At 48.6% G+C, this 22,608-nt stretch overlaps 1 protein-coding gene across 2 annotated transcripts in view; it reads right to left on the bottom strand.

Moving 5' to 3' along the window:
- Positions 1-22,608, bottom strand: part of GAB2 (GRB2 associated binding protein 2) — a 102,044-nt gene that overhangs the window by 21,582 nt on the left and 57,854 nt on the right. For both annotated transcript variants that reach the window (XR_008746752.1, XM_055801276.1), the window contains exon 3: positions 2,015-2,255. Coding sequence is in view for 1 of the 2 variants with exons in the window: in XM_055801276.1 (XP_055657251.1) it covers positions 2,015-2,255 (241 nt within the window). In the remaining variant the exon portion in view is untranslated. The remainder of the gene's footprint in view (positions 1-2,014; positions 2,256-22,608) is intronic.

Below are 22,608 nucleotides of genomic sequence, written 5' to 3'. Positions count from 1 at the left end.
CTGGAGCTCAGTCCTCCCGGGAGACATCTGGGCTGTGGCAGGGTCATTTCGGCTTGAGGACTTGAAACATCTCACGGGTTAATTATTCAGCATTGCCCGCCAATTAGCTACTATTACCCTCATTTTATGGATGAGTAAAGTAAGAGCTCCAGAACTGAAAGGGGAGGAATTCCCAGCAGTCCTGCAGCCTGGTCCTGTGCACTGGGGCATTGATTGGGGAGATTATTTCTGGCCCAGTTGCAGAAGCTGCCGCTGGCCAGTTTGTTTCTGCCCACCAAGGCACTGGTGCTGGCTCCGTCCTCCTCTGGGTCTCAGCCATGCGTAGGCTCTCGGAGGGTGGCTTTTAGGTATCCTCACAGCTGGAGTGTCAGAGGGCCGTATTTTAAACACTGTTCCATTAACTCCATCTGAAGTTAATTTTTCTGAGCCTTTGTCCGTTGTTGTTTTCCGAGTAGGGAAAGGCAGCTGCAGCAGGAAAGCCCGGCGGAGGCTGCAGCCTGGGCTCTGCTCTCACCCCACGCCAGCTGGGCTCTGACCGCTGCTGCCTCCCTCCCTCCTCACCGCTCCTGCGAGCCAAAACTCTTCACGTCAAAAAACCTCCTCACTATTTAAGGCAACCGGCTGAGACTGGAGGCGGAGAGCCGTCGCTTGCTCAGAAACACCACACTGTGCACCACGGGCTGCCGCGAAGCCCAGTGAGCTCTGGGAGGGATGAACGGAGCAAACCCTGCCTGTCCCACTGGTTGTAGTTTTGCTGGTTAAAGGCAGGAATTAGGGCCCTGTCTGTGGGATCACAAAGTGGTTGAGGTTGGAAGGGACTTCTAGAAGTCATCTGGTCTAACCCCCCTGCTTAAGCAGGGCCACCTACAGCGGGTTGCCCAGGACTCCGTCCAAACAAGGATGGAGACTCCACAGCCTCTCTGGGCAACCTGCAGTGGTGTTTGGTCACTCTCACAGTGAAAAGCTGAATCTTGGTGTTCAGAGGGACCTCCCTGTGTTTCATTTTGTGTCCACTGCTTCTGGTCCTGGCACTGGGCACCACTGTCAAGAGCCTGGCTTCATCCTTTTGGCATCCTCCCTGCAGGCATTCATATTCAGTGATGAGATCCTCTGGAGTCTTTTCTTCTCTAGGCTGAATAGTTCCATCTCTCTCAGCCTTTCCTCTTAGGAGATATGCTCCAGTCCCTTCAGCATCTTCATGGCCCTTTGCTGGACTCTCTCCAGTTTGTCCCTGTCTCTCATACAAGGGAGCCCAGAACTGGACACAGCACCCCAGATGTGGCCTCACCAGTGCTGAGTAGAGGGGAAGGATCGTCTGCCTTGGCCTGCTGGCAGTACTTGGCCTAACGCAGCCCAGGAGAGCATTTGCTTTCATGGCTGCAAGGGCCCCATTGCTGACTCATGTTCAACTTGGTGCCCACCAGAACCCCCAGGTCCCTTTCTGCCAAGATGCTTTCCAGCTGGGTGGCCACCAGTATATACTGGCACTTGGGGTTGTTCCTCCCAAGGTGCAGGACTACACTTCTTCTTGAACTTTATGAGGTTCCTGCTGGCCCATTTCTCTAGCCTGTTGAGGTCCCTCTGGTATATCAGCATGACCCACTGGTGTACCAGCCACTCCTCCCAGCTTGGTGCCACCAGCAAACTGGCTGAGGGTACACTCTGCCCCACCATCCAGATCATTAATGAAGATGTTAAACAGGCCTGGACCCAGTACTGACCCCTGGGGTACACTGCTAGTGACTGGCCTGCCACTAGACTTTGTGCCACTGATCACCACCCTCTGAGTCCAGCACTTCAGCCAGTTTTTAATACAACCCAGAAAGCCAGGAAAGCTAGGGGCTCGGGACGTCGCCGGTCTGACCTCCTCCCAACCACGATGAGATGAGACCATTGCTCAGGGTTTTCTCCAGCTGGGTTTTTCAGACCTCCAAGGATGGAGTTGGGTTGAGCCACTCACCCCCAGCCCTCCCTCAGCTGTCCCCAAGGTTTTCTCCCAGGTGGGCTACAATACCTTGCGTTTTCTGACTTTCTGCTCATACACTGGTGGAGGAAAAGGTAGTCCTGGGGGGCACTGGCGGACAGGGTGCTCTGGAGGTGGCCAGCGGGTGAGTCAAAGGTGAACAGGGTGGGCTGGCTGGAGTGGGACGGTGCTGAGGACTTGCGCTCTCGCAGCAGGTGGTGGCTGGCACTGCTGAGCTCTGCTGGGGAGGACCGCGGTGCATGGTTCATGGAGGCAATGCTCCTCAGGGTGTCTGTGCAGGAAAAAAACACACCTGTGAGCGGCCAGATGCGGTGACACCATATCCTGTGTTCCTGGGATTTTCCTTCCTTAAATGCTCCAGCATTTATGGAGGTTGGTGTGGTTTACTTATGGCTCTGAGTGATGCACTCAGCAGCAGGCTCCTCCACTTGGAGCACATATAACTATAGGTATCATGTGAAGAAACAGATACTTTATCATATTTTATCATATTTTATCACATGCTTATCGGCTTGTGGGGATGTCTGGGGGATGTCAGCCCAATTCACAGCAAGCTCCGTGGGTTGGTAAAACCTGTTTAAAAAGGAAAAGGAAGAGAAGAGCTCTCACACCACCACTTCCACTTCTGCCTTTTCTTAGAGACTTTCTGTAGGTGGCTTTAGACATGTGATTTAAGTCATCCCCACCCCTCTGTGTAAGGACATCACCGCTATCCTATTACAGTTCGGTAAACTGAGGCACAGGGTGGGAATGTGGATGGACATAATGACAGCAGAGATGAAAAATATTCCCACGTTCCCCAATTCTCTATTAATTTTGTGACCTCGAAAGGGCTCCTGCTGGTTTCTGCTAGTAAAACAGGATGCAGACCCAAGGCATGACTCTAGTGCCTGGTCCTCTTGCTGAAGGAGAAATGCACTTTAATATATTAAATTCATTTCAGCAGAGAACATCCCAGAGGATGTTCCAAGAATCTGAACCAGAGATGAGTTTTTACAGCCAAGCTGTAAACTCTTATTAAAAAAAAACAACCAAAAACAACCAAAAAAACCTGAATCCCAGAAACATCACAAGCTGCAGAATATTTTGGGAAAGCTGATCCGTCTCTGGCTGCAGAAGCCCATGCAGCAGCCCATGCATGGTGTCCCTGCCATGCATGCACTCCTGGCATGTGAAAATGACTCATCGTGGTTCACTGAAGTCACCCTTTATAACAGCTGTGATTTACATTTATTTGGTGCTGATGCAAAATGTAGGAAAAAACCCAAATCCTAATGAAAAGGTCATCTTTCCCTGGGTAAATCCACCCATTCTCTGGCTTGGACAAGGAGATGTTCCACACAGGGTGATTTTTCACTGACTTCTGAATCATATCAAGATACAAAATCAATCCCTCTGCCGCTCATTCACCAGTGCTACATTTTTTCTCCCGGCGTTACTGCAAACTTCACCTGACGCAGAAAAAGTACATTAATAAAAGCCAAAGAGCGTGTCTCGACTCTGCTGTTTGGTTTGTGCTAAACACAGAAAAGATCAATATTTAACATTGACATTAATGGTGGGGGACGAGAGCTTTAAACTCTGAGTCCTGTCTTCTTTGCACGGGCATTAAAGATCCCTCAGTGCTTTTCATGGGAGTAAATGGCGGTCTCACTGTCCTTGGACAAAACGGTGTCTTGACCCTCATTCTTATTAAATATTTATCCTGTAGCAGTGCAGACTGATCCCCATTGGAAAAGGAGTCTTGAGAGCTCTGTGAGTCCCAAACCTTAGCCCCAAATCAAGTGCTCTGAAGTCAACCAGCATGGTAGAGCCCATACCCACTTTGCTATCAAAAACAGGGGGGCTGCACCTGAAGTGCCTCTCAGGAATAGCGCACACACACACACACACACACACACACACCCTTGCTACCTCCCGAATCACAGCCAGGAACTGCCCATGACTTTGGCCAAGACTCTTCCAAGGGTGGTGCGAGGATGGCAGGTTAGTGTTGTGTCCCCACCCCAGCACGAAGGTTGCCCCTGGGGACAACTCTGAACTGCACCAGGATGGGGTCCCTCTGTCCTGAGCAATCCTCCAGCACTATCCCTGCAGACTCCGCACTTGCCATTGCATGGAAAAGCCATGGCAGGCCAAAATACACCCGGGTGTTAGAAATGGCATCGATTTATTTGTACCAACACAGCCCAAGGGGAGAGATGGGGCTGCACAGAGGAGACGGTCCCCAGCATCACCCCAGGGCACAGCAAACTCAGATCACAACATTCTGAGGAACCCAGTGAATCCCGCACTGCCAGAAGACCCAAATCTTTTCCCAAATGTCAGACTGATTTGGGGAAACTGGAGAGCACAGCACAATAGATGGGCTCACTGAAAGCAGGATGAATTACTCCATGGTTACTCTGGCCACATAAAAGAAAATGGGGGATGAACGGGAGCAGGCAGCAATGCCTGGTAAAAGCATGTCGCATCCCCAGGGGAAGCCGCTCTATTGGCGTCCACATTGATTTTCAAAATGAATTCCCAGCTCACTTCCCGCAGCGACCTGGCCACTGAGAGCATTAACAGGAGCCGATTCAGGACTCACGTACTCCATTAGGTCTGTGAGATGAACTCTGTAATAGGAGGTGAGAGACGGATTGGTTCACGGGGCTGGGAGGGTATTGCAAGGGCTGGGAAGAGCAATCCTGTGGTTGCAGAAGGAGACTGCATTTTGGTCTGTATTTTTTATGTTGTGGGGTTTTTTTTGCACGAGAAAAAGAGACAGCTCATGTGCCCAGGTCACATGCTGATGATGGGTCCTGCTGACAGCTAGAAAAGGAGGCAAGAAAGGAAACTGAACCAGAAAAATAGTATTTAATGACTAGCACAAGCTAAAAGGAAAAGTCAACATATTTGTGCTCTCATGTTGGCCTGAAATGGAGAGAGGTCCTCATGAGGATAAGATGCACAGGGTGAATTCTGAGCCAGAGGTCCCAAAGCCATTTCAACTTGCCATGCTGCAGTGCCCAGCTCGCAGGCTGTGAGGACCAGCGCTCCTTCCCCATGTCCATGTGGGGCACTTATGAGAATAACCTCCAGCGGGTCCCATCGGGATGCCTTCAGGCATCGATCACACCCACATCATGACCAAAGCTGCTCAACTGAATCCAACCACAAGCCCAAAAGAATGATGCTCCTCCATCCCTCATGGCCATCTGCATCGGGGCCAGGGATAAACCCGTGGCCCTCCTTTATTTAACAGCGTAGTCATAGCCTTCAAATCCCTTGGCTTTATGCTGAGATCTTTACATTGAGGGAATGTATCAAATACAGCCAAGGAGGGATAAGACCCTGTTCCAGTTCCTATTGCCATTCCCAGGGGGGCAGAGTTAAGGTTATGTAGCGCGGCCATGTGGGAAGTGTCATCTTAACCCCACGTTTCCTGGCTGCTTCTCCTCCGAGTTCAGGGAATTAGACTCTCACGGTCTGGAAAAAGCAGTGTTGGACACCCACAACTTAAAACTTTATGTCAGCAACACGACTTGCATGCATATGTCTCACTGGGCTTGTGCTACAGCTGTTACGCTAGTCCCTGCAAGAAAGTGAGCCAGAGGCTCAGCAGGGACAAGCCAGCACAGCCCTGCAAAACCCCAACGTGCCAGGTGGGCTGTGGGCAGCTGAAGGCTCGGCACTCGCTAGTCCAGGTTAAGATGTTCCTTTTTGGCCATGTGTTGCAGCAAAGGGGAAAAAATACCCTCCTTGCGACTCCATCCCCAAAGCAAAAATACACAACTTCGAGCACGGCCAGCAATGGGATGGACTAGGCTGGGAGCCAGGAATTTTTTATGAATGTTTTCAATCCCCTAACGTGGTATTTCCCTCCTTGCTGACAGCTCTGAATTCCCTTGCTCAGAGCGCTTGACTATTGCTGTGTGAGCGTAGCTTCACACAATGTTCCCGGGCTTATCCGGGTGAAATAATTACTCAGATTACTCAGCCTCTTTCGGAAACTGTCGCTGAGAATGGTCTTTTTCACCAGAGCTGCGATGTCAGCTTCAGAAGGCAGAGGCTGGGGCTACAACTCCCTGTATCCCATGGACTTCAAATGATGCTCCTGGGAAGGCGATGATGTTTGGGCGATGCTCAATTCCTGCGCTCCCATCGGTGTTTGCAACAAAAGTGCCAGGTTTGCTCGGCATCCCTGCGCAGCATGAAATTCCCTGTGATGCCCACACTGTGCTGGCAAGGGTGAGCTGGTCCAAGGGGCCCCACAGATAAAGGGCTCCTCTGATTTTCCCTGGCAGATAAACCCACAAAACACCTCAGATCACACTACTGACTTTGTGCCAGTTAAAACTTACGGCTGATGAGATTTTGTCAGGAGGGATTAGTAGAGATCTGTTAGAAATAATCCATAGAGGAGCACGGGGCAGAGTGTGCCCATTTGCCATTGTTTCCCCCACTCTTTGGAGTAGCTTCATCATTTATTGGTAAAAAAAGGAGGAACCAACTCACTTCTGGAGCACAAATAAAAAATAATAATAATAATAAAGAAAGAAAGAAAGAAAGAAAGAAAAAGGCAAACAACCCTACCAAAACAAGCCCTCTACAAGCCCTCTGCATGCTTCTCCTGGCAGGGAGAGAACAAACAACATGTCTGATGGATAAGTCACCGTGCCACCATGCTGCCAGGAAGCCCTGGGATGCTATGAGGATGAGCATGGTACCTGAGGACAGTTTGTTTACCGAGCTTCCCTTGTGGCCTCCGAGTTGGATGGCATTTGGAAAAGCTGTTGTCAGTCTGAGGACACCTTGGCAGGCTGCCGCTAAAGGTTTCCTCTGGCAGGTTAGTGGGAAAAGGTGTCTGATTTGGATAATTTCTCCTTGCCAATTTCCATCAGAGTGGCGAGCTGTGTACAAGGACACAGGTACCCTGACATCCAGCACTGCCCACATTTTGGGTGCCAAGCTGGGGGAGTGGATCTCATCAAAAGCAAGGAAGGGGCACAGTTCCGTCCTCCACTGCAGAGGAGCTGAAGGGTAAGGACAGAAGTGACATCGGGCTTTTGAGCTTTTCCTTTCCAGTTTTTCTGCTTATTTCTATTTGCTTTGAGAAACCGGTCAGGACAGCCTGGCCAAGGGAAAGGAGGAGCATCATCGCTTTACGGACAGGGATCTGCAGCAGAGGGCTAAGGGCATGGTTTCTCTTACACAGTTTCAGCCATCTAAATAACACTTAGCCTAATCTGGTCCCCTCAGGTTTCCTCCACTGACAACAGTGAAATCCCCCAACACGGGAGAGGGAGAACTACCCGAGAAAGAGGGAGACAAAGATGAGTCGTAATAAATAGCATCGTCTCTGCCCATTAGTGTCAGCGCTTTGCTTGCATCTGTATGAAACAACGGGAAAACAGTGGTAATGTAAGAGCATTTGCCTTGGAGAAGCATGGGAACCAGGAGAAAAATATCACAGCTCTGGAGAACGACTGAGTGAGAAAAGAGGGAAAGGAGCCAAGTCAGATCATCCTGACCTCAAAGCATTATATATCCCAGTTATTTTAACAGCAATCAATTCTTTGAAGGACAAAGAGGCAGAAAGGAGAGAGACTGCAATAGAAACGATACGACGCTTCTCCCTGGAGAACACAGGTTCGCTTCTGTAAGATGAGGCTGTGCCCAGAATCCCATCTCTGCTCTGGGAAACATCCCTTGATGGCAGTGACCCAGCTCTGCATCATATCAGCACACCCCGCACATGGTGGCTACCCTTTAAAGAGCAAATCTGCTGCCTGATTGTGGAGCTCAACCTTTTGTGTCAATATTTGGAGGTCTAACATTTGGCCAGACAGGGATGCCTGGTGTGCACCTATTTATTTTTCTTATAAGGGCTTCAGTGCTGAGATAAAAGCAGATGATCATGGATTCTCACAGGTCTGGCTTACGTGCGACCTTGAGCATCCCACTGGGGACATGCTTATCTGAGAGCCCTGGAGTGGGACAACGACCTACAGCTGGGGATGAAGGACAAGTGCAGGGCTGCAGCGTGGGCTGGGACAGGCTTAATTTGCTCCACAGAACCAACCTCATCTCCGACCCTCTGCTTCATGAATCATCATCTCTGACACTGCAAAACCAATCTGATGAGGGATCAAATGGGGGGGGGGGGGGGGGGGGCGGGGGGGAAGGCTGGAACGGAGGGAAAGGTAAAAGATGGTGGGCTGTAACTGCATAAAACACAAAGTGGTCTCAAGGCAGAGTATTTTTGCCTTTTTCAGGGTAGGGTTAAGGTGGCAAAAGCAAGGCAATGGGGATGGGCAGAGTTATCTGCTTTCTGTCTGTGGGTGGCATATGTGATTCCTGCAGATGCCAGGGGCATCCTTAGCAAATCTGGCTGGAGGTACGAGCAGTCTGTGGAGCCCAGTGCTGCAGGACAGGGCTGAAGCTGTTGAAAGCTAAGAGCTAGCGAAAGAGATGACACACTTATATGAGAAAGGTTTTTTGCCCCCCCATCAGACACAGCCTCACAATGAACCAGCATCAAACCAGCTTTCTTACCCTGTGAAATGAAGCTCCCGCATCCTGTTTTGGAGGATCACATCGGTTATTATTACTGGTTATTATAATTGGTTATTATTATTTATGAAGATGACGATGATTAGCAATTCTGGTATTTCCTCACCGGGCTTTCCCTTGGACATCATGCCAATGCAGTCTCACCCAGTGCTGCGGTCCAACATGCCACCAGCGAGCAGGGTGAAAGCCCAGAAGCTGGTGCAACATTAAGTTTGCATCCCCTAGGCCAGGAATACAACCTGGTTTTAGATCCTGAACAAATTCCTTCTTCTCCCCCTTATTGTTCACTGCAAGCAGTATGCGGGTGTCTTTCCTTGCTTGAGCAAACACGTGTGCACGCCTCACTTAGCAGGGATGGAGAAGGAGAAAGGATGAATCCCAACCTAATCCCAGCCAGGGCTTCTTAACGGCTTGCTTTAAATTTTATAGCCCTTTTTATGGTGACGGGAACGTAGGTCTTTAATGCTCCAGGAGAGCAGAGGAAAACTTTCACTAGGAGAAAATGTGAACCCGTTTTACTTATGCATGATTTAGTACCATTTCTATTCAAGGGAGCATGCAAGAGGCCCAAATATTTGCACTTCGTATTATAGAAGAACTGCCATTCCCAGCTCTTTACAGAAGTAATTTATTTCGATCCTCCTTACCTTGGGGGAGAAACATTATAACTCCCAGTTTGCAGGGGAGTCAATAAAACAGTAGCACTGTTCAGGGTCTGCTTCACCATCGCTCAGCAGGGCAGTGATGGGGAGTGAAGGAGGATCCCCAGATTTCCCCTCTCAGAGCCCCCTTCTTTGCAGCTGCATTTGCACCCATGCATGGGACCAAACAGCGGGCATTTGGCCCCGTTTTTCCCTCCTCTAACTGGGATTAATGTTACTTTTTGCTCCTCAGGTAGCATTCTAGGCAAAGGGTTAAAAGGAAAGGGGGGTGGGTGCTGGGCACGGGGTAGGGGGGAAGATGGAGATGGGGGTTGTGGTAGAGCCCTGAATTTCCCATACAGCTTCAGGTCAGCCCGGCATGCTCAGATGGGGTAACATCAGCTGCAAAAGCTGAAAAAGGAGGCAAAAAAAGTCATTAACCCTCATGGCTGCAATACCAAGTCCCTGAACCGGTGAGTAAAGCAGCCCAGGGGTCACTTCGAGCAAGGGTCATTTCAGCCCTAGAAGAAAACATGCCCTTAGGGATAGAGACTCAAAAAAAAAAAAAAAAAAAAAAGTTTGGCTTGGTTTTTTTTTTCTTGCTGGAAGTTCAGCTCTCCCTTTTCCATCTCTGCAACCTTTACTCTCAAAACAAGCCTCTCTGCAAAGGTTTTCCATGCAATTATTTTTTTTTCATATAGGGGTATGGGCATACTCTGTCCACATACCAGAATCGTCTAAAGAAGTCCTGAAGGCAAAATAATTCCTAAGATGTTGAGCACAAAACGCAGAAAGAAAAATCTCCGCAAGCGACGGGAGGACTGCACCTTGCACAGCTGATCTCTAGCTGGGCTCTGCCGCACCAGCACTCCAGCAAAAATGCAAACAGTTCAAAAATCCATCCTGGATCTCTTACTGATCATTAAAAACCTGCCCATTAGGCAGTGTATTAACAGTGCTCAATGGAAACAGAGAAAGAAAAGGTCCTTTCCAGGGAGCTATTCTCATTGCCATGAGGTTAAAAATGCCTGTGACCCCCACAAGCTTTATGCATTCAGAAATCATGAGTTCACGCGCAGTAAAGGTCTTCAGTATCAGCTAAAACCTGGAGGATTTTCTCTTCCCCTTCTTTTAAGATGCAATGATGGCAAAAGGACTTGGAATTTATTCCCTACACATCGCCATAATCAAATAATATGCTAATGCTATTAGCATGGGACCTTGCATCGCAAATTACTTAGAATCATATTCTCTTTCAAAATAGTAGAGTTTCATTTAAATTGGTCTCCACAGCAACCGGAAACGAACTGGAATAATGTCAGATGAAAATCTTCATGGCTGGGATGGTGAACGAGGAAGTTCATGGCAGGGATTGAGGGGAGTGCTATGAAGACAGCTTGAGCCCACCAGGGTCGATGGACTTGTGCCAGCCATCTTCCACCCAACCGGTTATCAACTGTGACAATGAATGCAAGGACGAAATGAACCTGCAGATCCAGGAGGACCCCAAAGCACCCTGATGGAAAAAGGGTGAGGAGATATGAGGTTCATGTAGATGTGAAGCCTGAGGAGGTCTTCTTGGTCCTCCAGATACTTTCTAAGTGGCCCCTGGGGAGTTGCATCTGACAACTGGTTTCGTTCATGCTAAATCTGTTCTCATCTGTTAAACTCAAACCTGGCTGTTTGCAAATGGCCTGAGGGAATGCAGCTCCTGACCGTGGGCCAGGCTCCTGCATCCTGGGGTTGTACAAGCACAGACCAGGAAAAGGGTGATTGCTTCTGGCTTTCCTTCGTTAAAGCAGGAGATACTGCTCCCTCCTTCATCTCGCCTGCTCTGCTCACACGCTCACCATGATGGGCACTGTCTCCCATGAGGATCTAGGATGGGAAGAACCTGCAGCATCCTCTGGCCAGTGCCCACCAGCTGATCACTGGCCAGATTTTCACCCAGTGAAAACACTCCCCAAACCCATTTGAAAATGAGCTGAGCTTTGCAATGCCATGTCTGGAAAGCTATGGGTTAGAAACCAGCTCTGATTTCCCACGAAAATATTTTCCCAGCTGCTCCAATCATCTTCCCTGCACTTGCTTCACTCAGTGGTCACTGTTATGTCAGCGGGCACGGTGTGATCCTCATCCAGGTTGGGGTTTCTCGGTGCTCCCCTAATAAAACTTGTATTAGCAATGCAGCTCTCAAAAATGTCTTTGAAAGCAATGTCAGAAAGTGGGAGGCGTTTTGCTTGAGAGCGGCTGAGAGTTCAGGCAATGAAAACAGCCCCGACCAGTCTCTCAGCTCTGTTTATAATTATCTGGGCTCCGGTGGGTGTTAAAACATCTGTACTGGTTTGGCAGGGACTGGGGAGCACGGCTTGTGCCAAAGGCAAGAAGTGGCGTGGGCTGAAACAGCGCAGCAATACGTTAGTGTGGTATTCGTGCTTAGAAACATGGAGCTGGCAGCCTCCCCCACCAGCGCCTTTGGGTTAGGATCAGCCCCAGCCCTGTCCCCGTGTCCCCCACCCACCATGGGTCGTACCCCTCCGGGACCATCCCAAGGAAGAGCTGGAAGTGGTTAAAGGAGATGCCGGGTTGGCTGGAGTCTGGAATCCTGCTGGGTTTAACATCCCTCTGGACTTTGGTCACCATCAGTTCAGCTCCACATTATGCTCTTGCATTTCTTATTTCTGTGCATGACTGTTTCCACCTGGACACCCTCCATCTCCCTGTCATGTCTAGTCACGGACAAGCAAATCTCTCCCTGCTGGATATTTCTGCACTGAGCAGCGGGGCAGGCTCCCAGCGTGGATGTTGCTGTTTGAACCTTGTGCGCTAAAACATGGGCTGGTTTTATGGTTATTTTTAATGCACAGCAGCAGCAGAGCTGGGTTTAGTGGGGCAATGGAGCGTAATGTAGAGCTTGGTCCTCAGGAGACTCAGGCAAGGCACATTTATCACAATCTCCTTGAGGGTAATATTTTTGGATTTCGGCATTCCTCATCCCCTGACTCAGGAACAAAACATCCTTTGGCATCTGAAGACTGAAGCAAACCTTCTCTGCCCTGATGCTCTCTCATGGGTTGGGAACCATCCCATGGGCTTATTCAGCATCTCCTCACCCTCCTCTTCCTTGCTCAAAGGTGGCTCACAAAGTGCGGCGAGCCCATCCTTAAAACCCAGAAGAACCAGATTACGTTCTCACCCTTGCGGCTGCACCCATCCTTGCACACGACACAGATGGTACCAGCACCCAGACCAAAATCTGCATCAGTTCTTGCCCAGTGCATCACCCATGCTTCATGCTTGGCTTAGGGCCAGCTGAAAATGTTCTGACATCCTCCAGCTGGAAAAAGCCATTTAATCAAAACAGGAGCTTGTCAAGGGATCGCTTGCAGCCAGAAATTACAAGAAATGTTTAGAAGATAAAAGTGAATTTTAAATAAAAGGGGAGAAGGTCAAGGTGTTTCTATTAATTATCAGAGTGGATTGATTTTTGGGGGTGGACCGCCCTTCTTTAGCCAAAGATCATCATTATCATGTGCTTTTTAGATGTGAAAGTGCAATTCTGAGCGGAACTCTCGATTTTTTTCTGAAATTCATTTAAATTCAGAATGAAAAGGTGTGAATCAAAATCGATGCTGAAAGCAGATGAAAATGAATTCCAGTGACAGAAAACTGAACACGCTGAATTTTTACCAACTCTGAAGTGGCGTTTGTGATGGGCTCGTCACCCGCTCTACTGGCTGCAAAGGCAGTTCCCCCAGCACCGGCTTGCTCGGATTCCATATGTGCAGCTGCTGAGAACTCTTCCTTCCTCACAGGAATGCAATATATAATTTTTTTTCTAATTACCTTGATGACCCATGTTCAAACTTGGTGTATTTGGCTGTTGAAATGGATTTGGATGAGATCCAGTACCTGGTGCCCCTCTCATCACTGAGTCCTTCACCCAGGGGATGAAAAGTGGTTTGATGACAGATATGCAGTGCATGGGGTCCACTTCTCTCAGCAGATGCTGGGAGGAATAAACCATGATATAATGGATTTTGGCTACGACCACAGGAACACAGAAATTACCAGACCGGACCACCCTGCTCCAGCTTTCCATCTCCAAATACCTCAGAGACAGCTGAGAACTTCACAGGGATCACTCATGCAACAACACACCTGCAGGGAAAACTGATTTGTGCCTCACTCCACCATTCATAAACCTTATTAAAGCAACTATTTTAACTTATCTAATACAACTGAGGGCATTCTTGCACTCATGGCAGTATTAATTCTTTAAGCCACTTTATCTGTAAAACAAACCACTCTGTGTCATACAGGTCTGTGAACACAGGGCTGGGCTTCCCTGCAAACTGCACCAGGAGACACCAGACAGCAGTGTGTCTTCTCATGACCGAGATAAGTTGGTGGATTTTTTTACTGCAAGAAGCACTGTTTGTCCAGAGCTAGGGCATCGTGGACTTTTCTGCATAAAAATATTAGCGGCAGGCAGAGGACAGGGTGGTCCTTCCAGCAATGTGCCAAAGAAATTGAGAGCATTTGTAAGACCATACTCTGAGTTCTTCTTAAAGGTAGCAGAAACGGTGGAAGTGAGTTTCTGGAGCATCACAGAAAAGCCAGCAGGATCTCAGACTCTCAGAAGAAGTTACATTGATGCCAAAGAACAGATACAATGGTATTTAAAATCTGTAATAAACATGTAAAAGCATGGAAGAGCTTCAAGTGAACATCACAAATCCATCCCTGTTCTTAGACTCACAGAATGAGTTTGGGGATGAAGAAAAGCTACAGGTGTCAAGAAATTGAGATTGAGATACTTAAAAAAAATAAAAATGTAAAGACTGAAGAGACACCACAGTGCTCTCCAGGAAAGACCAAGTCTTGTCTATCAGAATTTTTTTCCAGACAAATCTCAAGAGCAGAAGGCAGCATGTTCACCTGGAAGATCATCTGTTGACCGGGTTTTGACCCTAACACTAATCATCAAAGCAACCGCCAACTAGCAAAAAGACTCATCATGAAATTTATGGATTTCAAGTGGGTATTTGAAAGACTTCATCATGACTCATTTGAGAGCAATGTGAACCGTTATGGCAACCCAGCAAAAATAATTACCATCATAAAGGCTTTACATCAAGGTTGAGCCCGTGCAAAGTATATGCAGGCTCGAGGGAATGGTTTACACAGATAGCAATGTCAGACAAGGTGGTGCTTGGCAAGGCAGGTGATCTGCTGTGAGACAGAGGTGAGGATGGAGCACAGGTGGTGCAATAGCCATGCACCACGCTTTTACATGTGATGAAGTATTCAGAAGTGCCCCAGTGCCCGGATGCCTGCCCAACATTTCAAAAAGATTTGTTGTCAGTTACAAAAAAAACCCAACAAAAACAAAAATACAAAAAAAACCCAACACCCAAATGCAATGAGTCACTCAACTCCAGCTTACTTTCAAAAGCAACAGCATACAAGAACAGGGGCAGTTTATGTATTTGGCAGGAAAATGATGGAAGGCAATCATACCAAAAATTGGCAAGGAGCAGCTGTGTTGGCCAGGATGGGATTTGGTCATGTGGCGCTGAAAGAACACATGATGGAATTTTTGAGGTGAAATGTTATTTTCCATCCTAATAAATAGATATAAAGGGTGGTAGTCAATCCAAGGTGCAAACGAGTCAGACACATTCCTCAGCATGTGACAACGACCCAGTAAGTATGAAAGGAAACTGAATCCCTGGTAAGGGCTGAGACGTGCCACAGCTTCACCACCTGCCGTGGAACAGCTGGAGGACTATGAGGGACATCACACAGAGCAAAAAGGGTAAGAAAAGATGAGGCTGTACGTACCCAGAGCCAAGGGGTATCACACAATATGTTGTGATATGGACTCAGACAAGGCAATATCTCAACACATCCTCTGCACTCCCACCTTCCTGGTCATGCCAACAGGGAACAACTCCAGTTTTACCTGCTGGGATTGCTGAGGTATCTCAGCTCCTCACCACACTCTGAAGTCTGGTATATCCCTGCAGCGTAAGTTCACAAAAATCACAGAATATTTGGATAGAAAGGATCTCTGGAGATGGTCTAGTCCAACTGCCTGCTCCAACTAGGGGCAACTACAGCAGCTCGGGACTATGTCCAGTTGGGTTTTGAGTATCTCCAAGGATGAAGACTCAAGTTGTCTTGGGCTGGGGTGTTTGTTTGTTTGTTTTCAGGCTTAACTGAAAGTATTTGCTTCATTCTCTGTGGCTTAAAGTGATCGTAAGCATGGACCAAAATTAAGCTGCTCCTTGGATGCTTGGTGGAAACTGTAGCCCCCTCCTAGGTCTGACTCCCAGAGAGAGAAGCAGCAGACTGGGAGCAATGGGGGAACAGGAAAGATAAATGACATCTCATTTTCCTGAACAGTCTCATTTTTCAAGTTTTGCAAGTTGTGGCCAAGTGTCCTTTTTAAGACCATTCCCAGCTTTGAGGGAACAGGTGCCATCACCAAGCCGCCTCTGGCAGCAGATGGCTACAGGTAGAAGAAAAGGTGCATCAACATGTTTATGCTGTGCCTCAATGATGGATCCCTTCGAGCAGAGGCTGCCTCTGTGCTCAGCTTGTGCAGCACCTAGCATAGCCAGAAGACTGGTTTCTCGGCTGTGTCTGCACCATGAAGGACCCTCAGAGATGTTGTCAGCCTTCCTGGAGGGAACCAGGATGCGGCCAGGGCACACATGGGGCATCCCTGGATCAGGTGTAACCCCACAGTGCAAGTAATAAATCGCTGGCATTACAGCTCTGACACTGTACCACACTAAATAATGCAGAAGTATGTTTGAGAAGCAGGCAGTAATTATAACTGAAGCGTAGAAACCATCTAGGGAAGAAGTGTTATCTTTACAGATAAAATCAGTAATAAATGCTACTGCATTCATAAATAAAAATCAGACTGGAAACAAACCCTGAGTGGTGTCATGGAAAGTTCACAGCAATCAACAGCTTCACGGCTCCTTCCTGCTCTGTGCGCCTTCACTCAGAGGCTTTAAAGGCTTTAGAAAGCTTTCCCTTTACTCAGGCTGCGTTTTAATTGGAAATACAAACCAATACAAACCGTTACACAAACAGGCATTGGGGTGTGCGAGATGACAGTCTACATCTGTCCTGGCTTTTATCAGGTTTTGCAAAGCAGCACTCGGGGTGTATAAACCATGGCCCCTATCAAAGGTTTAGAGGGAACAATGTGAAATATATGGAAGAAAGAAAAGGGGAAATATGGTGGCTTGGGAGGGAAAAAAACCATTCATGCTGTGAAAAACAGCTTGAAATGATCTGCCACAATGGTCACTGTGATTTTCGCCCTTGTCCTCCAACTTGCTCACACACAGGTTTTGGGGTCCTATGTCCATCATGTTTCCCAGCCCGGCGCCTACGTGTTGGGCATTGCCTGCAGATCTGCATCCCGCCCCGATGCCTGAGCCACGGGGTACAGCCCCATGAACCCCAGCGCGGCACAGCTGAGGCACACAGGCTAAAACAGCCCCAGGACCCCTCTCGGAAATAGAAATGCAGGCAAATCTGACTGCGAGTTTTCTCCCAGCTGGCAGACACACAGAATGCCTCCCTCCCTCCCTTGGTTTTGCTCAGACAGCGCTGCTTCGCCAGTCCCTTTGCTCCAAGCCCATCAGCTGTTTTTGTTTCCAAAGGCTTTGCGTTGTTTTGCTTTTTGATGTGATGCTGATACCGTCCACTACACTCATTTTTCCACGGTCAGTAAGTCATCCTAAAAATTCCTCAGTGCCCATTAAACTAATGGGGCTGACCTGACACGCACAGGGCTCGTTGTGATAAAAGACAATTATAAACCAAAGAATTATTTTAAATGGGTTTCTGATTCTGGGTACCTGGCCCAGCAGACAGCCCTGGGCAGGTCTGAGATGTACAAACGCAGCCTGCTAATCTCCGCTGGGAAACCTGTGCTGGAAAAGCTGGGCAATGCTTTTTGCTCTAAAAAAATGCCCAAACCTCTTGAACCTCACATTTCTTCCTTCCCTCCCAGCTCAAATCCCAGCCTCAGCTCAACAAACCCAGTGGGACTTTGGCCAGGAAAGGGCAGGATTTTCCCCAAAGGCCCCAGTTCTCCAGCTCCGTATTTATCTTCAGAAGAGGCCAGTCGGATACCCTTGTGCTGAGCGCCAGCTGGGAAACAGTCTAGAGGAACTGGAGTATTTGGCCCTTGGTCTTTTTTGAAAGCTGAGCATAAATTTTCTTTTTTGCTGGTTGATGGTTTTATTATTTGCAGCGAGATGAGTATTCTCTGCCTATAAACCCAGTGCTCCCACATACAGTTGCATCCCCTGCCGGTTCCCATCAGTGCTGGGTACAGTTAAAGGGGGCTCAGCAAACAAGTATCTCCTAGGGGTCTCTCTGGGATGCCAGAGTAATGGGTTTGCAAACTTAACACTGACATATCTTCTGGATTTTTTTAGTCCCACCTCTCCAAAATTTCCACAGCTACAATAAACCATCTAAATGAAAAAATCCTAAAAATTGCTGGATTTCCAAATCCCAAACTCTGCAGAAAACACTGATTCAGCATTGCAAACCTAACATTCAATTGCATTAGACCCCCTGAAGCCAGAAGCTTGGCTTTCTGATTGTGTAGACACCTAAAGACCTTTTCTATTGCTTTCTGGTTTCTAAAGCCCTCTGCATCCTTGCTTCAGTCCTTTTCTTGGCACTCAGATGGGCTAGAAGTCTACTTTTTCAATTATTAAGTGTCTGTATATATAGTGTTAAGGACAGTGACTATCAGAGCAGTGCAGGTTGGCTTTGGTCCTGCAAAGCTTCTGGTACCACAGCCTGATGAAGAACTGAGTACAGCAAGAATAAGGTATGGAAGAATAGTAGGGGTTGATGCTCATCATAAATGAAATGATGACAAATGACACCATTTGAAGATCCAAATATCTCAAAGGTCTTGACAGTGATCTGAGATGAATCCTGGGATTCATCTCAGCAGAGTTTTAGGAGTCTAAAAAGTGGATGTGTCCACCTGAGCTCATCAGTCCTGGTTCCCTGGAGAGCCGAGGGAAAGAAACCAGCACTTTCAGGGTGCAGATGATTCACCTAATTTTAGACATCTTTTTCCATATACTCCTCCAAACTGGACAGATTATAACTACCAGCACACATCTCACTCTCAACAGCATGGGTTCCCTTTCCAAAATGCCAGGGGAATCACAGCAAGGAGACCCTGACCAGTTGGTAGAGATCAGCAATCTCTATGTCTCCTGTTTCTGTCTTCTAGGAAGCAAATTCCAGGTTGTTAGTGGCTCTCTGCTCTTCAGCAGACTCATTAGCCCCTGAACTAGCTCATCTCCAAAGGGAAAGAGAGGAAAAAGGGGGTGGGGGGGGTGGTAAAAAGGCAGCAGGCACTTAACTGTTCTCAAGCTGCTCCTTTGTGCCAAGACCACTCCATCTCCAGTATTGTTTACACTGAAATAAAAGCTGAACAGTGTCAGACCTTAAAATAACTTGCTGTTTGTGGAGCAGGAAAACCAGGGTCAGGGAAGTTTGGAACAAATTTAAAGAGGCAGGATGACTAAAGGATGAACTGGTACTCAGGCAAGGAGGCGTTCGCAGGCACCTGAAATTCAACCATGAGCCTGGTGCAAAGTCAGTTGGGGTTGATGGGTCTCCACCACCCATTCCAGTGAGGCTGGGTCAAGCCTGAGGCTGAGACATGACATGTGCATTTGTCCTCTCAGAGTAAATCTGCAGACATAGATGTTTCCTTTGTTAGGAATATCCAAAATATGGTAGAGAAGGATGGGTGGGACTGATCCAAATGCCCTCGAGATGTGCAACCGGTGGGTCTAGATGTGACATCTTGTGTTTTAAAAGACAGAGCTCGATGATGCTGAGCGCAGAAAGTATTGATGGGAACACTCAGGAAAAGGCTACATCAGGAAAAGGACATTGGGTGAAAGCAAAGGGCTCAAGGCTCAAGGACTCCACACAGGCTGTTCCAACACAGGCCAACTCCAAGTCCCATACGGGGCTAGGGAACATCAGATCTTCAGGTAGGCGAATGAGACATGGGAAGGTGGGATACATGGAGAGAACCCAACCAGATCTGCCCCATCCACCCCGTGGGTCAAACTCAACCGTAATCTTGCTCATCGCTTGTCATAGTGTCATATTGTCTACTGGGGAACAGACCGGCCTCCAAGTGGGCTCATACCCAAGTACAACCCATACCACAGCTTAAAGATGAAGCTGAGACCAACTGACTTGCGTCAACAGAAGCTGAAGAGTCAAGTCCTGGCCCAGCTTGACTGCACAGGGCTCCACGAGGGGCTGCCTGCTCGACTGCCCTTAGGTGGCAGAGCTGCCTGCAGACACGCAAACCAAGCGCATCAGGGACCGGGTGCTTTCAGGGACACAAGGTCACCCCCAAATCTCCCTCCTTGCCACCATTTTTCAGTCCCTGGCACGCTTCCCAGAATGGTACTGGGCTTGTAACTCCTCCAGGGTGTGAGCAGGGAAGGAAGGAGGTGTGTGCCGGGCACAACAGCAAGGAAGTACCTGGTCTTGTGGCAGTCATCAGTGTTTCCCCTCTGCTTCGGTTCTGCCTGGCCATGGGAGAGGCAGCAGGAACGCAGGGGCTGCCCCAGGGCCATCATCTTGCATGGGCTCCCCAGTGCCCCACTCCTGCATGCTGGGACGGAGAACACCAGTGATTTGGGGCTGTTTGGGAGAGGTAAGTGGTGTACAATGTGCAAATGTATGTTTTTACTCTGGTCTTGCTACCCGCAGCTTCTTTGCTGAGCTTTTGGGCAGCTCCCAACAAGTCTTCAGGGGTATCTTTCTGCTGTTTTTTCTCCAGCCCACCTCAAACTCCCTTTGCTCAGAAAGCACCCAAGCAAACCTGCCTGCAAGGAATCAGTGGGGCTGGAGGCATCGCTGGGACCCTGATGCTGGGACCAACATGTTTTTGGGTGAGAAGCAAGGAGGGAGAAAGAGCAGCCATATGGGCTCGTAGCACAGGCTTGCAGGCAGCCTGTGTGAGCAGGCAGCAGGTTAGGGAGCAACCAGTCAGCCACCCACACAGGACCGCCAGCGAAAGCATTCAAGGGGGCACTGAATCAACAGATTTGCTCTCGTGTGATGGAACGGGGCAATTGGTGGAGGGTCTGGGGCAGCATCAAGCCAAAGAGATCCCTAATGGAGACGATGCACATGGGGCATATAAGTTCTCATCAATGTGAGCAGAAAGTTCTTGTGTCCGGCGGCTGATCCCACAAACTGTGCTGGAGTTGAAGAAGGAAGAAGAGACACTCAGCTCTCCATTAAACATTAATGCATCGCCCTGACTTGCATTCGTCGAGACAGTAAAAGCCTTGGGATTGCTGGGGATCGATCCCCACTGCGATGCAAAACACTAGCGCTGAGCCTTGAAGATAGAGCAGGGAGCGAGCCGGAGCCTGGGACCACCCTGGCGCAGCCCCCTGGCAGAAAGCAGAGAAGTAAATAAAAGAAATAAAGTCCCAGATGAAAAAAAATGAAGACGACATGCCTGGGCTGGGTGGGAAAGTCCACTGCTGCCAGACACAACCCATCGGGGCAGGAGCCCAGCACCATCCTTTTCCCACGCCCTGCTCACTCTCTCCAAGTACCAGGAGCCTTTAGCTCAGAGCAAGGACATTTATTTACCCACAGATACTCTCTTCCTTGCTTCTATGGCTGGGTTAAACCTCTAGCACAGCGGTGCATGACTAAGTTCTTAAACTCCACTGGGAGTTTGCTCAGCACCCATGAATCCAAGCCGCTGAGACAGCCCCAGTCCCATCGAAGAGCTGGAGGGAGGTGCTGGGGGTGGCACAGTAAATTGGGATAGAGTTAATAAAGGTATCTACTGCTCTGAAACAACTAACCTGTGCACAGGAGCCCTGCAAGGACACATTGCTTCATGAGAAATTAAATTATATGCTGCCATAGCTGCACTTCTGTTATATCGGGAATGGGACAAGGTGGGGTTTAGGCTGAAGCATCAGCTCCAGAAAGCGTTAATGGCACACCAGATATGTTTAGTGGGATCTAGTAATTTTTTTTAACTCCAACAAACAAAGCATATGAGAAAATCCAGTTCACAGCTGAGCTCTGGCTGTCTGCCCACTAGGGCAGGGAAAATGCAGATGGTTTGAAATACGCACATGCCTGCGTTTCTCCCCTAGCCTGTGGCTCAGTGTCCCCGGCAGGTCTCGCCCCATCGTATTTGGTCAGCCGAGGTGGCAGCAGAGCAAATTGCAGTGTAAAAGCAGTGCTGAGTCAGGAGCAAACCTACTTTCCATGAGCACCATTGCTTTCCTCGGACCCATGGAGGAGCTGGGATCCTGCAAGGCTTTGGTCGTTTAGAAATAGTAATTAGCTCTCCAAGTAAATAGGTGTTAACAGAAACAAAGAACTCTGCAGCAGTCTGGGTAAACACTTCAGAGTCAATTTAATTTCCCTTCTTTCCGCAGATGTAATTGTGCTGGTCTGCAATTATTTTCAGGTCGGGACAGGGAACAAAGCCACCGGTGGCAGCGTTGTGGAGCACCGGGGCAGCCGGCAGTACCCTCCACTTCACTGACATTTGGGTCCTGAGGCTGAAATGGGCTTCCTTGCGACAAACCAGATGTATAACGCAGCCAGCGATCAGCTAAACCAACAGCTAACCGCAGCATGACGTTAAACCGCCCTAAACTCCAGCCTGTTTCTTAATCCTTAGGGTCCACCAGTCTAGACAGGACATGAAGGACTAATGTGAAAACCAAGCGACAGAAAATTTACACTCTCCCCTTGAGCTGCAAACAGAAAGAAGTATCAAAGGGTATAAATTCATTTGGCTTTTTAATTTTTTTCACCTTTTGGGAGCATGGGCAGCACCCAGGCAGAGGTCAGTGCAGAGGGTTTGCAGCCAGTTTGCTTTGCCTTGTGCAGCTGCTTTTGAGTTGCCCATTTGCTCAGTAAATCATGCTAAAAAGCCACTGAAAACCTGTCTTTTCCCTACCATCTCGGGGAGCCGGTGAAATAGGTTTTTACCGAAACTACCCCCAAAGCTAATGAGTTTTTCCTCCACCACTGGTGGGTTAAAAGCAAACTTGTGGCCAGTGGCTCAGGCTCAGCTGATGCAGGGCATCCCTTCAAGCAGGAGGTAATTCAGCACGTGATGGAAGCTGTAGTAAATGCCACTGCTGGTGATGGAGCATTTCCCTGGCCAGGGTGTGAATATAAGCCAGCGGGAACAGCCCGGCTTTGGGGCCAGACCCAGCAAGTCTTTTGGGTCAGTATAAAGCAGTCACGCACTCAAGAACAAGTGCAACGAGAAGAATGCGCACAGCGGCTTCCCCAGTAGTTTCTGATCTTGTTCTGCCATGCTGGCTGTCCGCTGGG

Source organism: Falco peregrinus, chromosome 4 (assembly GCF_023634155.1).
Source record: "Falco peregrinus isolate bFalPer1 chromosome 4, bFalPer1.pri, whole genome shotgun sequence".
Taxonomy (NCBI): Eukaryota; Metazoa; Chordata; class Aves; order Falconiformes; family Falconidae; genus Falco; species Falco peregrinus.
Note: the sequence above shows the minus strand (reverse complement) of the source record. Positions and strands in the feature narration are given on the sequence as shown.